The sequence below is a fragment of the Pygocentrus nattereri genome, chromosome 1 (assembly GCF_015220715.1).
Source record: "Pygocentrus nattereri isolate fPygNat1 chromosome 1, fPygNat1.pri, whole genome shotgun sequence".
Taxonomy (NCBI): Eukaryota; Metazoa; Chordata; class Actinopteri; order Characiformes; family Serrasalmidae; genus Pygocentrus; species Pygocentrus nattereri.
Window position 1 is genome coordinate 51,197,633 of NC_051211.1, and position 14,660 is coordinate 51,212,292.

Genomic DNA, 14,660 nt, shown 5'->3' on the forward strand with positions numbered 1-14,660 from the left:
CTCCTCCTCCTCCTCCTCCTCCTCCCCACCCCCCCAAGTTTCACCGCACTTTCTCGCTCTCGGTCATCTGCCACAGGCCCAGGTTGAGCACCTTGAGGCAGGGCAGCTGCGTGATGCGCTCCAGGCCGCGCTTGGTGATCTTGGTGCAGCCGTACAGGTCAATGCCGGCTAGCTGAGTCAGGTGGTCGGCGATCAGCTCCAGGCCTTTGTCCGTGATGCGCACGCACTGGCCGATGTTGAGCGTCCGCAGCTCGTGCATTTGCCGCACCATGCGGTTCAGGCCGTCGTCACTGATGTGGCACGAGCACAGCGAGAGTGACTGCAGGCCGTACAGGCCCTGTGCCACGTACGCCAGGCTCTGGTCGCCCACCTTGTCGCAGAAGGACACGTCCAGGCCGGCCAGGCGCAGCGAGCCCATGGCCAGGTGCATGATGCCCGTGTCGCTGATGTTGTCACAAGAGCGCAGGTTGAGCACACGGAGGCTGCCCATGTGCGACAAGTGCAGCATGCCGGCGTCCGAGATGCCTCCGCAGAAGCTCAGGTTGAGCACCCGTAGCTTGGCCAGGCCCTTGGACATGTGCTTGAGCGACAGGTCCGTCAGCTTCTGGCAATCCTGCAGAGTCACGTACTCCAGGCTGAGGCAGCCCTCGGCCGCACTCCGGGTCATCCCGGCCAGGTGGCCGATGCCCACGTCCGACACGTGACGGCAGCTGCGCAGGTTCAGGCTCTTGAGTCTGTGCAAGCCCCAGGCGATCAGCAAAAGGCCCGTGTTGGTGATGTTGCTGCAGCCGCCCAGCTCCAGCACCTCCAGGTTCTTCAGGTACTGGGCGATCCGGCCCAGGCTGGAGTCCGTGATCTGCTTGCACAAGCTCAGGTTGAGCACGCGCAGCGAGGGGATCTCCTGCACGAAGGCATGGCCCAGACCGTTGTCCGTCAGGTTATAACAGCCACTCAGGTTCAGGCTCTCGATGTTGGGCATCCCTTGGATCACATAGCTCAGGCTGCGCCGCAGGCTCAGGATCTGCACCCGTCGGATGCCCCTGGCCTGCAGGCTGGGGAACAGGGACGGGTTGGCCCTCCTCAGGTGCAGCTTGGCCTCCACGCCCCGCCACACCGACTTGTGGTAGGAAGCGTCCCGCCACGCCGCGCACACCTGGGCCACCCGGCCCTTGTCCCGCACGTCCAGGTAGCTGAAGATCATGGCTAGGATCTCCGGGAACAGGCACGAGATGTGCGTCTCCATCTTAGTAGTAACAGGAAAATGGATAAAAAAATTATAATCCACTCACGTGTTTCTTCGTTGAGTTCCCCCTCCCGCCCCCCCCAAAAAAAGGAAAATTAAAAAAAAATCCCTTCACTCGCTTCGCTCTTCACATTTAACTGTTGTAAATCGATCAACTCCACGTCCCACGTGATCCGTCTGCTTGCGCAGTAGGATTCAAACGCGAAAAGGTCCCCCCCCCCCCAAAAAAAAAAAAAAAAAAGAAGAACCTAAAAGCTTGTTCCAATCCAAAAGCGGCGGCGGCGGCGGTGATGGGGGGGGAACGCTGGCGGTCACACAGCGCTGCCCGCTCCGCCTTCACATGATCGTCCTCTCTGGAGCCGAGGATCCAGACGGTCGTTCATCGCCTCCCCCCACCCCCTTACCAAACAACATAAATATATCCAAAAGCGCCGTAAACCGTACGCGGGAGCGGAGGGAGCGATCTGAGCGCCCGGTTCAGCCCGCTAGCGGAGAGGAGGCGCAGAAGGAGAGCTTTCGCTTCGCGTTGGCGCTCCGCTCGCACGCATTGCCAAGCCGAGGGGCTTCCTGCTGCCTTTGTCTGATCTTTTCAAACTGACTTGGCAGGGCCGCCTGCACCGCGCCGCCGAGAGGGGGGAGGGGCCGCGCGTCTGAAACACACACAGACCTTCCCGAGTAAAACAAGAACGTGCGATTCAACTCTCGGTCTCACGTTTGGGTCTCTTTTGTCGTGTTTGTTCGCGGTGCGTTCTACCAGCGCTCAGACAGAGCAGACGCGTGGTTGCTGCTCTCCCCGTCCACCCCCCGATTCTGCGGCGCGAATGGTTTCGCCCAGCTCAGCTGGAACAGTAAGAATAGTTCCCCTGGAAACCAACTTCTTACAATTCAGTTCACTTTACTCTTAACCCCTCCGCCGCCGGCCACGCCGCCCGCTCGCCGCTCTCTCGGGGCTTCATTTCTTTCTTTCAGGCTCTGTGAAACAGGAGAAAGTTTAAAAGGCCTGTCGAGGTACGACGGACGTGTAACGTTCACTCAGTTCGGAGTCAGAGTCACTTTATTTGGCCGAGTATGTTACACCGTGCCTGGTATTGGTGAGCTCACACGTGTGACATAGAACGTACTGAACAGAGCAGACAAGCCTGCACACTGTTAACATATACATGAAATAAATAAACTATAAATAGGATTAAGAATAGGAAAGAGCTGATGTGAATATCTACACTGTAATATCTGTGTATAGAACCACATACAGCACATTCTCCATCAATCTGAAGAACTATTTCACCATGAAAAGAACAATTTGACCATAGACTTAAATAATATATTTTAGTCCAGTATATTTAGACCAGCTTAGATAGTTCTGGCCTATGTCTAGTACTGGTCTACTGCTGGTTTAGCTGCTCACCCAGCATGTCTAAACTGGTCTATGCTGGTCCAGTGCTGGTCTAGTACTGGTTTAGCTGCTCGCCCAGCGTGGTCATGCTGGTCTAAACTGGTCTAGTGCTGGTCTAGTGCTGATTTAGCTGTTCACCCAGCACGGTTATGCTGATCTAAACTGGTCTTTGCCGGTCTAATGCTGGTTTAGTGCTGGTCTAGCTGCTCACCCAGCATGGTTATGCTGGTCTAAACTGGTCTATGCTGGTCTAGTGCTAGTCTAGTTGCTCACCCAGAGTGGTTATGCTGGTCTAATACTGGTCTAGTGTTGATCTAGTGCCGGTGTAGCTGCTCACTCAGCGCAGTTATGCTGGTCTAAACTAGTCTATGCTGGTCTAGTGCTGGTCTAGTGCTGATTTATCTGCTCATCCAGTGTGGTTATGCTGGTTGACCAGCACCCCAGCGCTCGAAACACAATATATGCAGGTGACTAGCCATTCTGGTCTGTGCTGTTTTTTGGTGAAATAGTTCTTTAAATTGATGGAGAATGCATATGGTTCTACATAGAGCACCTTTTTGAAAGTGGTTAAGTTATTCTGTTATGAGCTTTATATTGCAGCAATAGCAGAACCCTTTTTAGTGCTATATGGAATACATTCTCTATCAATGTGAACCATCTTGCATGCAAACAACTGTTTAAGCATGCAAATGGTTCTCTGCATGTTCTAAATAGAACCATTGCCTTTACTAAAGAACGTTTTGAAGAGTGTACATAGAGAAATGTCGTGCTTGCATGGCTCATCACATGACAAATTGGTTCTTCAGATTGATAGAGAATATATGGTTCTATATAGAACGTTTTCAAACATGGCTTTAGAGAGTACCAAAAAGGGTTCTTCTGTTTTAAAAAACTTGGCATCATAACCAAAGCAGAACCAATCCTTTTGGTGCTACATAGAAACATTTTCAAATGGGAGCCATATATTCTCCATCAATCTGAAAAAAAAAAAAAATTCACCATGCAAGGAACCATTAAAGCTGGAAATGGTTCTATACAGAACTCATGGTTCTAAGTACAACCATTGCCTTTACTAAAGAACTGAAGAACTGACTTTTTGAAGAGTGTACATAGAGCAATTAAAGAAATGGTTAATTGCATGTTGAAACGGTTCTGCAGACTGATGGAGAATATGTGGTTCTAAATAGAATCCTGGAAATGGCGGTAGATAATACCAAAAAGGGTTCTTCTGTTGTTAAACACTTCACCTCGTAACCATAGCAGAACCCCTTTCTGGAGCTAAGATAAGGTACTAATCTGAAGAACCATTTGACCATGCAAAGAAGCATTTAAGCACAAAATAGTTCTATGTAGAACTCATGGTTCTAAATATAGCCGTTCCCTTTGCTAAAGAACCTTTGAAGATCGGGGACATATACAGATATGAATATCTAAGGTCTGAGTTGTAGTGGACATATAATTAACTATTACTACAGAATGATATGGACTTTGGTAAAATTAACATCTGTACAGCTGTGCAAATAACTGTACTACAGGTGTTTAGGTCCTATTTAAGGTTTAAAGTGAGCTCTGCTCGCTTAAATGTCCAGGGCCCAAAGTTTTATTACACAGTTCTATAACCTAAGAATAGCTCAGCCAGTTTGCATTGAAGTCCCTGTGGTTACTGAATAAAAAGCCTTAGTATGCCAGAAGACTGAGATCGTCTGGACTTAAATGGCTGGAAATGGCTATGCTGTGTTTTTGTGCCTCAAGTTGCAGTGCGAACAACGTCCTCGTGCAGAGTTACTGGCATAAAAGTTAACAAATCATAACAGTTACATGGAGTTTAGGTTTCTGGTTCCTCCTATTGTGCTTTGTCCATCCCCACCCCAACACACACACACACACACACACACACACACACACACTTTCAGATAGGCTCTTCTATCTTTCCTTCCTATTTTATTTTATTTCATTTCATTTTATTTTGGCAATTAAAGAGCCAAACAGGGACGTAATTAATAGCCTTTCAAACAGACAAGGCAATAATACTGCAAAAATGAGTTGTAACAGAAATGACTGTTTACTCTCTGTTGTTCTGTCTCAAACAAGTTGATGCTCTCACGGCAGCTCTACCTGCTAGCATCTACCTCAGGTGTTTACCTATTTAAGATTTTTAGATGATAAATAATGAGTCTATCATATTGCAGGTCGAGACGGGTCTCTATGAAAGCGGTTACCATGGGTAGATGCATTATGAATAATAGAGATAAATAGACGCCTTTGAGTGCTGATGGAAGCCGACTGGTGTAGTGTGTTATTAAAGGGATATACCACCAAAGTTTGGTCAAATTTGAGCATAATTAATTGGTTGTGATGTAAACAGAGTCATTCAGTGTGATTCAGTGTGAAACACTCCATTCTAGAGAAACATACCAAGTCAGAATTGTTCAGTGGTGGTGATAGGAACCAGGCACCTGAAGCGTTTAATGCCTCTAAACAGATAGTTATTACACAAAGTGGTAGTGAATATGCTGCCCGATGCCTGAGACACAGTTCACGGTGCTTTTTGAAACTAGGTTTGGCCTAAAACATATTTTGTTTAATCCATTCATGGTGGAGAGATACATGCAAGGCAAAATAGTTCCCAAAGAAAGCTTTGTTTTCCTGTTTAGCGCTATTTCACCAATATCAGCATTACACAAAAACTCAAATAGGTCTTCATTTTGAGTAGTAAGCTTCACCACTGCTGCTGAGTTACTCACACATTTAAAAAACACATACAGATTTATGGCAATATTGTTTATCTTTCTGATAAAGTAGGACATTTGGTACAACTTGCATGATACCCCGTGTGAGTACAGCAGTTTGTCATGCTAGACTAAGCCCAGGGGAAGTCACAGTTATCTTTGATAACAAGCAACTAAGTTAGAGTCGTTAACATATTTTTTTTGCCTGTAAAAGGTTATGTAAGGTATTTTTATTCCACCTTTTGCACAGTTCCCCGGCTTTGGGCCTCTATGCCCCCCCCAACCCTTGCGCTTTTAGCTGGTGTGCTGGCATTGTTAGCTGATATGACAGGGGAGCGTTTGCAGAAACTACTGGAGTGTGTCGGAGCGGCAGAGGAAGGGAGGAAGAAGAGCAGCACAAACACGTTCATGTTTACAGGAGAAAATGCAACCCAGCACAACTGACAGCACAAGTCCAACACTCGCACTCCTCTCTCCCCCATACCTCTCTCTCTTTGTGTCTCCCTGCCTCTTCAGAGTGTCATTCTTTGTCTTAAGGAAAATGCAGGAATATAGACACTCATTTCTTTTTGCTTTTTAGGTCACGTAATACATTATAATCATATAATTCACTAACCTTATTGAACGTCATATCAGGTGGGTGGGTTTAAACCCCTGGAAGTGCAGACTTATCATACAGTTATTAATCTTAAAGGGGAATTCCACTGATTCTTCTGCTGAATGTCTGTATTCAGTGGTAAACAAAGTGTGTTTGATGTGAAATGTGCTGCTTTAGAGAAAAGTCACAATTGTTCACGGTGGTGGTGATAGGATTCAGACGTCTGAAGACCACACGCCTTTAAAAGCTCCTTCACAGAAAGTTATACCACAAAATAGTTTTGAATATTCTGCCTGGTGTCTGTAAAATTGTTTTACAACACTTGTGATTTAAGATTTTCACCTAAAAGGTACTTTTTAAATTTGGAAAAATTGGTGGAATTGCCCTTTAAGCCTTATTATTTAGTAACTACTATATATTATTCAAGTAACTACTATGAAACCAAAACATAAGTCATGAAGTTGTGACGGTGAAGAGCTGACGTGTGGACCTACATACAGACCCTTAGCATTTAAGGGCGCGCCAAGCTTGCCGAAGTGTAATGTTTGTGGTGGGCGGAGGGCCAAAAAACAGAACAATACACAGAACAACTAGGCTTGTGTCAATAGCGTTTTTAAAAAATGTATGAAGTAACATTACATGTCATATTCATGCTTTCTCTTTGTGGTCGGTGTAGTGTAGTGGGTAATAACACTGCCTTCCATGTAGTAGACCGAAGTTTGAACACAGTAGCTGCACCAGTAAGAGTCCTTGGGCAAGACACCTAACGCTACAGTCGCCTACAGGTAATTAAAGGTTTACAAAATCGGTTCATTTTAGTATACAAATTCTATTTATTTGCTGTGTTTAACATATTAAAAAAATAAAAACATAAAATATAAAACACGGTACAACTTTTGGCCAATATGTTAAATGTAATAGGTTAAATTCAGGAAAGAAACTAAATTGTGCATTAACCCTTGTACGGTGTTGGGATCTGTGGGACCCTTTTTAAATGTCTACCAAAAGAAAAAGTCATGCTATATATTATTATTTCAGCCACAAATTCTTGGCCTTTGCACATTTTCTGTAAATAACATATAAAATAACCCGTTTTCAGTGTCTTCACTCCGTTCACCCCCCCACACATTTATATTACACATGTGGTGTTGGGCTGAACCCGCGGGGAGTAAAAGTGTGGAGGTGCTGTGTCCTTCACTCTGTTCTCCTCCTACATGGCCTACTGTTTGTGTGTGTGTGTGTGTGTGTGTGTGCGCGTGTGTGTGTGAGGGTGGACAACATGGACAGGCTGCTGACTGGCTACAGCTGCTAAAGGAGAACCCTACGCAGGACAGTTGTGATATTTTAAACATCTGGTATTTTTACAAAAATTATTGTAGATGTATTGATTTAATAAAACAATAATGTGGTGGGTCACCAGACCACCGAGTAACAAACACATCAACACCACACATGGGTTAAAATGTGCAGAAGTGTGTTTTCTGTAGAGGGTGTGTAACAAATTTACACTAAAAAAAATCAACAAAACATGCTGTTTGTCCGGCGATGCTCAAACATGCAGCCTAGGTCTGTTTTGTGGTCCAGAGTCTGCACTGGCTTCTTGAGTCTGGACTGTGAGGAGGGGTCAGTGACCCTCACTGTGGTTCCTCCAGCTGGCCTGACCGCCAGTCCAGAAGCTCACTGCCGTGAGTCAAAACGCTTCTACGCAGGCGAGGCAGGACTCACGCCCCTCCTGGAAATAAACAGCATGCATGTGTGTCTGCGTGGAGGAACAGAAGGCTAATTAAAAGCAACCACATTAACAGTGGAGAAATAAAACAGGAGGCCAGCAAGCAGGCTGAATATCCGTGCACGCCAAAACGGACGGAGGTTAAATGTAAGTAGAGCACGAGATGGATCGAGACGAAAAAAAGGGAGAAAGAAGAAAAGGAAATATGACAGGAGCGAAGGAGAGTGAGAACGAAGGAGAGAGACGAGGTGAGAACTGGAAAGGCAAGTGGTACATGCACACTGTGAAGGTGTTGTAGAAAAAAAAAAGAGGAAAAAAACACTGTCATGTGATTTGATGTGCTGATTCAGGCTAGGGAGATAATTTGATAATTGCATGCCATGGAAGTGCGTTGATAACTGCGCTCGGGGCACCCGTTTCCTAGGAGACGCAGGCATGTGTCAACACACTGTTGAAAGCTGACACCTCATGAATAGATTTTAGGCTACTTTATGCCCCCCACCCAAACCCATATTCCCCCTTCTCTCCATCCTCTGAGGATTTCTGTACGACTCTCCTTTTTGCAGGCGTTTCTTTGTGTTTTTCTGCCACGCAGGGACGCTGAATAGGCCTTTTCAAGCTCTTTACCACCATAAGCTATTCAAATCAGGTGGAGTCTCCCTCTCGCTGCACCTCAACAGGGACGCACCGCAGGGCTCAGGAAGAAACCCTGCGCTCTCCTCGTTCACACATTGCCCCTCATCTGTAAGAGCATGTTAGTGCCCTTTAGCCAGAGCGCTCCGTATTTGCCTAGCATTTCCATGGCACATTTGGCACAGCGCTCTGATTTCATAGCTGCCTGTCCTTATCTTTCATCTTCAGAGAGATGGATTGAGATTGTTGTTTTCTGACGCCGGTGCGTCTGTCAGAAAGGTGAAGCTCCAGGTATCGGTGAGCAGAGTTAACTGTGAGAGTTCAGCACCTCTAGAATGCCTCTATTGCTGGAAGGGACATTCATGACTTCGTTCTCTTATTCCTTGAGCCCTCCGTTTCTATACTCTATCTCTTTTTCACTCTTTCTCTCTTGTATACACCCACCGGCCACTTTATTAGGTAGTAAAATGTTGGACCCCCTTTTGCCTTCAGAACTGTCTTAATTCTTCGTGGCACACTTTCAACAAGGTGTTGGAAACGTTCCTCAGAGATTCTGGTTGGTTATTTGAGTTCCTGTTGCCTTTCTATCATCTGGAACCAGTCTGCCCATTCTCCTCTGACCTCTCACATCAACAAGGTGTTTTCGTCCACACAACTGACCGCTCACTGGATATTTCCTCTTTTTCGGACCGTTCTCTGTAAACCCTAGAGATGGTTGTGCGTGAAAATCCCAGTAGATCAGCAGTTTCTGAAATACTCAGATCAGCCCGTCTGGCACCAACAACCACGCCACGTTCAAAGACCCTTAAATCCCCTTTCTTCCCCGTTCTGATGCTCGGTCTGCACTTCAGCACGTTGTCTTGACCACCTCTACATGCCTAAATGCAGTGCGTTGTGGCCGTGTGATTGGCTGATTAGCTGATTAGCCGGTGAGTGTACATTTATTATCTATTTTCTCTAGTTCACTCACTCTCTGCTCTCTCTCTCACTCCCTCTCCCTTTCTCTCTAGGTCTCAACCTTAGCTCTCGCTCGCTCTGCTCTCTCGCTGCCTTTCTCTCTCTCTCTCTCTCGTTCACACTGTCTCTATCTTTTACACTTTCTTTTTCTCTCTCTCCCTTTCTCTCTCTCTAGTTCTCACTCTCTGCTCTCTCTCTCTCTTTCTCTCTCTTCACTCTCACTGTCTATATCCCTTTTTCTCTCTCTAGTTTTCACTCTGCCACCCCCCATATATCTCTATATATGTCTCTCTGCCTCATTGCATGTCTAGAGCACTCAGCCAGGTGAGGCCCCTCCAGAGAGTAATTACAACCCCAAACAGTGATCAGAGCCCCGCGGCACTCACCATCAAAGCAGAGTCAGGGAGCAGCCGGGCTAATGTGCCGGAGAGGGAGCGCCTCGGCCGCACCGCTTCACAACACACCGCAACGCACACACGTTCACCAGCCCCCTCTGAGTATCTGCCCACAACAAGGCATTTGGGTGCTCAATGGCCAAGTTACCATGACCCTGACAGAGAGAGAGAGAGAGAGAGAGAGAGAGAGAGAGTGTGATGACTGAAATAGTCTGCTGCGTGTCTGGGCCTGGAGAAAGGGAGGAACCAGGTGCTCTGCAAACAACAGGATGAATGCAGGGGCCAGTCAGGGCTGCAGAGTCAACACATCAGCAACCCAGCTGGCCAGGCCCACTGCACTACAGCTCTCAGCCTGACAAACAGCGTCCACACCCAGCAGGAGTGGCGTCAGGCCCAGAGGTCAGAATGTGGCCAGTAAAGCATGGCACCGTGTTGCTCAAATGACTTACGTACTGTAAAACTCGTCTGATTAATGCAAGTAATACTTCTGAGAGTATTCCAAACACCATCTCTATGACGATTTACCTCTGAAAGCTACCTAACATCCTGTGTGTAAAATGCCCAGGGGTGGATAATGAGAATAATAATAAGTGGTTCTACTTTACAAAGAATTCATTTAGTAGATTTGTGATTTTTAAAATGAAAACGAATGCTTGTGTTCTTGCTCAATTATATTGTCAAGAGGAAAAATATGCTTTGTACTCATTACGTCTTCATTTAAACCTTCAAGACTCAGGAGATGTTTTACTCTTTTCCTTTCCAGTCAGTCGAGGGTCTGCATGTTGTAATGTTTTTTTACAAAAGCATCTAATCAAATTTATATCATTGTAAAATTAAACTGCCCACAACTCTTAAAATAAACGTTTAAGTAGGGCTGTTACAATTACTACATCATTTTCTAAACGCAGTTATTTGAGATAATTTGACCCTGCTAAACCAGCATGTGTTGTGTTTTGGTTGCTGGTCAACCTCAAGGGTTCATCTCAGTACCTTCAGTCAGGGAACATAACTGAACCATAATCCACTGAAATGATCTGTTCTAAGCTGTACTGACTCCACACACCCTGCCTCGCCTCCAGGCTTTTACTCTACTGTTCTGTTTTAAAACATTCGGTTATGAAAAGGTGTAAATACGAACTTTTCACGTGGAAAAAATGATTTAAGGTTCACAATCAGACCTTAAAACCACCGTAGAACCTTTGAGGGAACATGTTTGTACCTCGACGAACGAAAAATGTACCTGCACTGTACCTTTATTTCTGACAGTGCATTGGCTGTTTCCACCATTAACTCTAGTCTCTTTGGTGTTTTTCCTTAATTTTCTTAAGAAAATTATTCAAATTATTTCAGTTTTCAGTTTAGGTTTTTTCAGCAAATGCATTTAAGAACATTCTTATGAACTTCTTAGTGTTTATCTTTAGAACCTTTCTTGTGTGGTGTTGATGTGTTTGTTACTCAGTGGTCTGGTCGACCCACCACATTATTGTGTTTTAAATCAATACAGCCATAACAATTTATGTAAAAATACCAGATGTTTAAAATATCACATGTCCAGTGTAGAGTTCTCCTTTAGCAGCTGTAGCCAGTCAGCAGCCTGTCCATGTTGTCCACCCTCACACACACCAACAGCAGGCCATGTAGGAGGAGAACAGAGTGAAGAACACAGCACCTCCACACTTTTACCCCCCGCGGGTTCAGCCCAACACCACGTGTAATATAAGTGTTTGGGGGTGAACAGAGTGAAGACACTGAAAATGGGTTATTTTAAATGTTCTTCACAGAAAATGAGCAAAGACCAACAATCTGAGGATAAAATCACATCATTTTCTCTTTTGGCAAACATTGAAAATGAGTCCCACAGACCTGAACACCACACCAGGGTTAAGGGGTTAAAGCCTTGCTGCTGTTGCTCAAGCAGGTTATATAAAGTGACTGAGTCGTTGTTCCTCAGGTGAGGCTGTTCTTCTCAATCACAAACACAGTTACTTCAATATTTGCTTCAGCGTGCCTCTCACTTGAGACGGACTGACGTTACTACCTGCGAATTCCACGGCAGCAGCAGCCACTCAGGTGTATTTCCAGCACTGAAAAATACTGGAATACAACCTTTTGATCTTGTGCTTTTCAAAATCGACTCACAGGTATTACCGTCCGACTAAAAGTACGGGAATAAGCGCAGCTGTGCCTGAGTCTGAGCGAGTGTGTGTTAGCGTGCGGTGGTTTTATTTTTGGTTCCTGCGTAGCTGTCAGGGAACATCTCCTTTAGAGTGTGTTGATTGTGGAGAAGAAAGGCGCTGTGTTTGTGCCTGAGCGCTGCGCCTGAGAGACAGGCCTCGCCGCAGCCTCGCCGCAGCTGTGCAGCCCTCATCAGAACAATAATGAAAAGCTGAATAATTGATACATTCTTGCAGAAATGCATTGTTTGCATTTGAATTAAACATTACAAGCAGCCGAGCTGAGCTTTGGGAGAGGAAACTATGCCGTAATGTGCAGAACTTCCACAAAATCAAATGTCGAGAGAGAGAGAGAGGGAGAGAGAGCTTGATATATGATGGATTGACCTGTGTTCACGTTACCCACACAGGCCTCTCACTCTCTCTCTCTCCGCACTCATTCATGATCCCTTCTGACTTTCTCCCATAGATCCCTCTCTGTCTCTTTCTCTCACTCGCTCTCACTCTCTCCTAAGTCCAGCTTAAAGGGAAAGTCCACAAAATTCCTGCATAATTCAGTAGTTATGATGTAAACAAAGTTAGTCAGAGTGGTTTAATGTGAAGTACTCTGTTCTAGTGAGACACAGAAAGTCAGATTTTTTTACAGCAGTAGTGATAGGAGCTGAACATCTGAAAAGTTGAAGTTCTCTTACAGGAATTTACTACGTCACCACTGTGAAGAAATCTTAGTACCTTCCTCTACAATTAACCGTTTTACATCAAACATCTCTGAATTACTGTGTTTACATTTCAGCTAGTGAATAATGCAGAAATATAGAAAAAAAAAAACAGTTCTCATTCATTTTACCTCATTAAGATAAGCTTAAAATAAGCATTATTGGCCAAATGCAGTATTGCCAAGCCATAAGCAATTACAACAACAGTTATATTAACAACTATGATGATGACGATGACCATATGATCAGTTACACATTTCCATTCCTTCTGATGATCCAGACTCTGTAGACAGGCTGACCAGCTGTGTGTCAGATATTTCAGTGGATGCCGCAAAATTTTCTACAGTTAAATCCCAAAAAAAATAAAATACTGATCTGATGATACAAAACCTCAGAGAAAGCTGCTTTATGAGAAACTTGGATCTTTAGCTTCATACACCAAAGCTGTAGTACGAAACCTGGGTGTGATCTTAGACTCTGAGCTCCATTTTATCTGCCTGTAAACACAGTCACTAAAGTAGCTTTTGAGAAATATCACTAAAGTTCGGCCTTTTCTATCTCAGGTTGATCACTGTAATGATCTTCTTACTGAACTTCCTAAGAAAACATTACGACTTTTACAACTTGGACAATATGCGGCAGCATCCTAACAACAACAACACAGAGAGATCAGATCAGCCCCGCTTAGAAAGAGCTGCACTGACTGCCCGTGTCGTTCAGGATTGGTTTTAAAGTTCTGCGACTGGTTTTTAAGGCTCTAAATTTTATAACACTGCTTACATCACAGAGTGTCTGTCTGTTTATGTTCTAGCACGTGAATCTTAGATCTGCAGATACTGACCTTCTGAACACCTTCTGTAAAATACAGAAAACATGGAGAGACTCGTTCAGTCAGTCTGCTTCTAAACTGTGGAGATCAGTTCACCTTTTATTGGGCAGTCAAGCTCAGAGCTCACTTTTAAGAAGCATCTAAAACGTGGCTCTTTAACTCAGAATTTCATTAAAGCTCTACATCTCCTGGTATTTATCTTTTTGATCTATGTCTTTTTCTTATTACTCTAAATTAATACTTATCATTTCTTGTATTACTGTTTTATCTCCTGTCTGTAAAGCACTTAGAGCTGCCACCAGCATGAAAAAACATGTGCTGTATAAATAAAAATGACTGTTATTGTTATTATTGTTATTTTATATATTGAATAATAACAACAAAATTAATAATAAGAAAGAAATTTTAACAAATGATATATATTTAATATGTGATCTATGGCTCTCTATTCAACATCTCTCTCTCTCTCTCTCTCTCTGCCCTTCCTCGGTGGAGTGGGCTCTAGTCTTTGAGGTGCCGGTGTGTTACGGGTCAGGTTAATGGCTGGGGGTCTAGTGGGGGGTTTAATCAGGTCTGGATGGTAGACATTCAGGCCTCTCTGCATGACCTACACTCACCCCTCCTCCTCAGCGACCTGCCAGCCTCCATTCATCCAGCGGGTTTGAATGTGTCGTCTCATCTAAGAACTCGTGCTTCTCTCTTTTGACCTCTCTCTGTCACACTGTGATATAACTTCAAGTTGCTTACAGGGGCAGTTACTAATGTAGTTATGCATGAAGCTGCTAGTGTATGTTCATCTATCAGTCAAACATAATAGACGATAAACTTGGCTGTTGAACCCTCCGTTCTCCAGAAATGCTGCCTCAGATATCATTTAAATACATCAGTCTTTAAAGCACAGTAATAAAAACAGCTTGTTTAACTGTAAAATAATAAAAAATATTACAAATGTTGGATACTGGCCCTTTAAACTGTCTGAGAAAAGAAAGGCCTGATGGCTAAGTGACCATTCCCTCTTCAATTTCTGTCTTTCCTTCTTTCGTCTTGCTCTCCAACACCGCTTCTTTCTTTTGCGAATCTGAGTGTTTGTGTCTATGCAGAGGCGTGTTTGTGTATCTGAACTCAGTCTCTGTGTCCTGTATTCCCTCACTGCTTTTCTATTGTGGAGCTGTAGCCTTTGATGTGTGCTAAAGCCTCCCTGTTGTGGTCCAGCTCCCCAGGCCCCGGCGCTGTTTCTGAGGGTGACATTCAGTATGTGCTCCCT

The 14,660-nt window shown here is 44.7% G+C and overlaps 3 protein-coding genes across 3 annotated transcripts in view; 2 read left to right on the forward strand and 1 right to left on the reverse strand.

Moving 5' to 3' along the window:
- The window catches only part of cax1 (cation/H+ exchanger protein 1), a 1,125,587-nt gene that overhangs the window by 916,564 nt on the left and 194,363 nt on the right, over positions 1-14,660 (forward strand). The gene's annotated exons all lie outside the window — the stretch shown is intronic.
- wnt5b (wingless-type MMTV integration site family, member 5b) overlaps positions 1-14,660 on the forward strand; it is a 149,073-nt gene that overhangs the window by 95,816 nt on the left and 38,597 nt on the right. The gene's annotated exons all lie outside the window — the stretch shown is intronic.
- fbxl14b (F-box and leucine-rich repeat protein 14b) lies at positions 28-1,304 on the reverse strand. Its single transcript, XM_017683728.2, has one exon. The coding sequence runs from the start codon at positions 1,241-1,243 to the stop codon at positions 41-43; it is 1,203 nt and encodes a 400-aa protein (XP_017539217.1). The 5' UTR covers positions 1,244-1,304; the 3' UTR covers positions 28-40.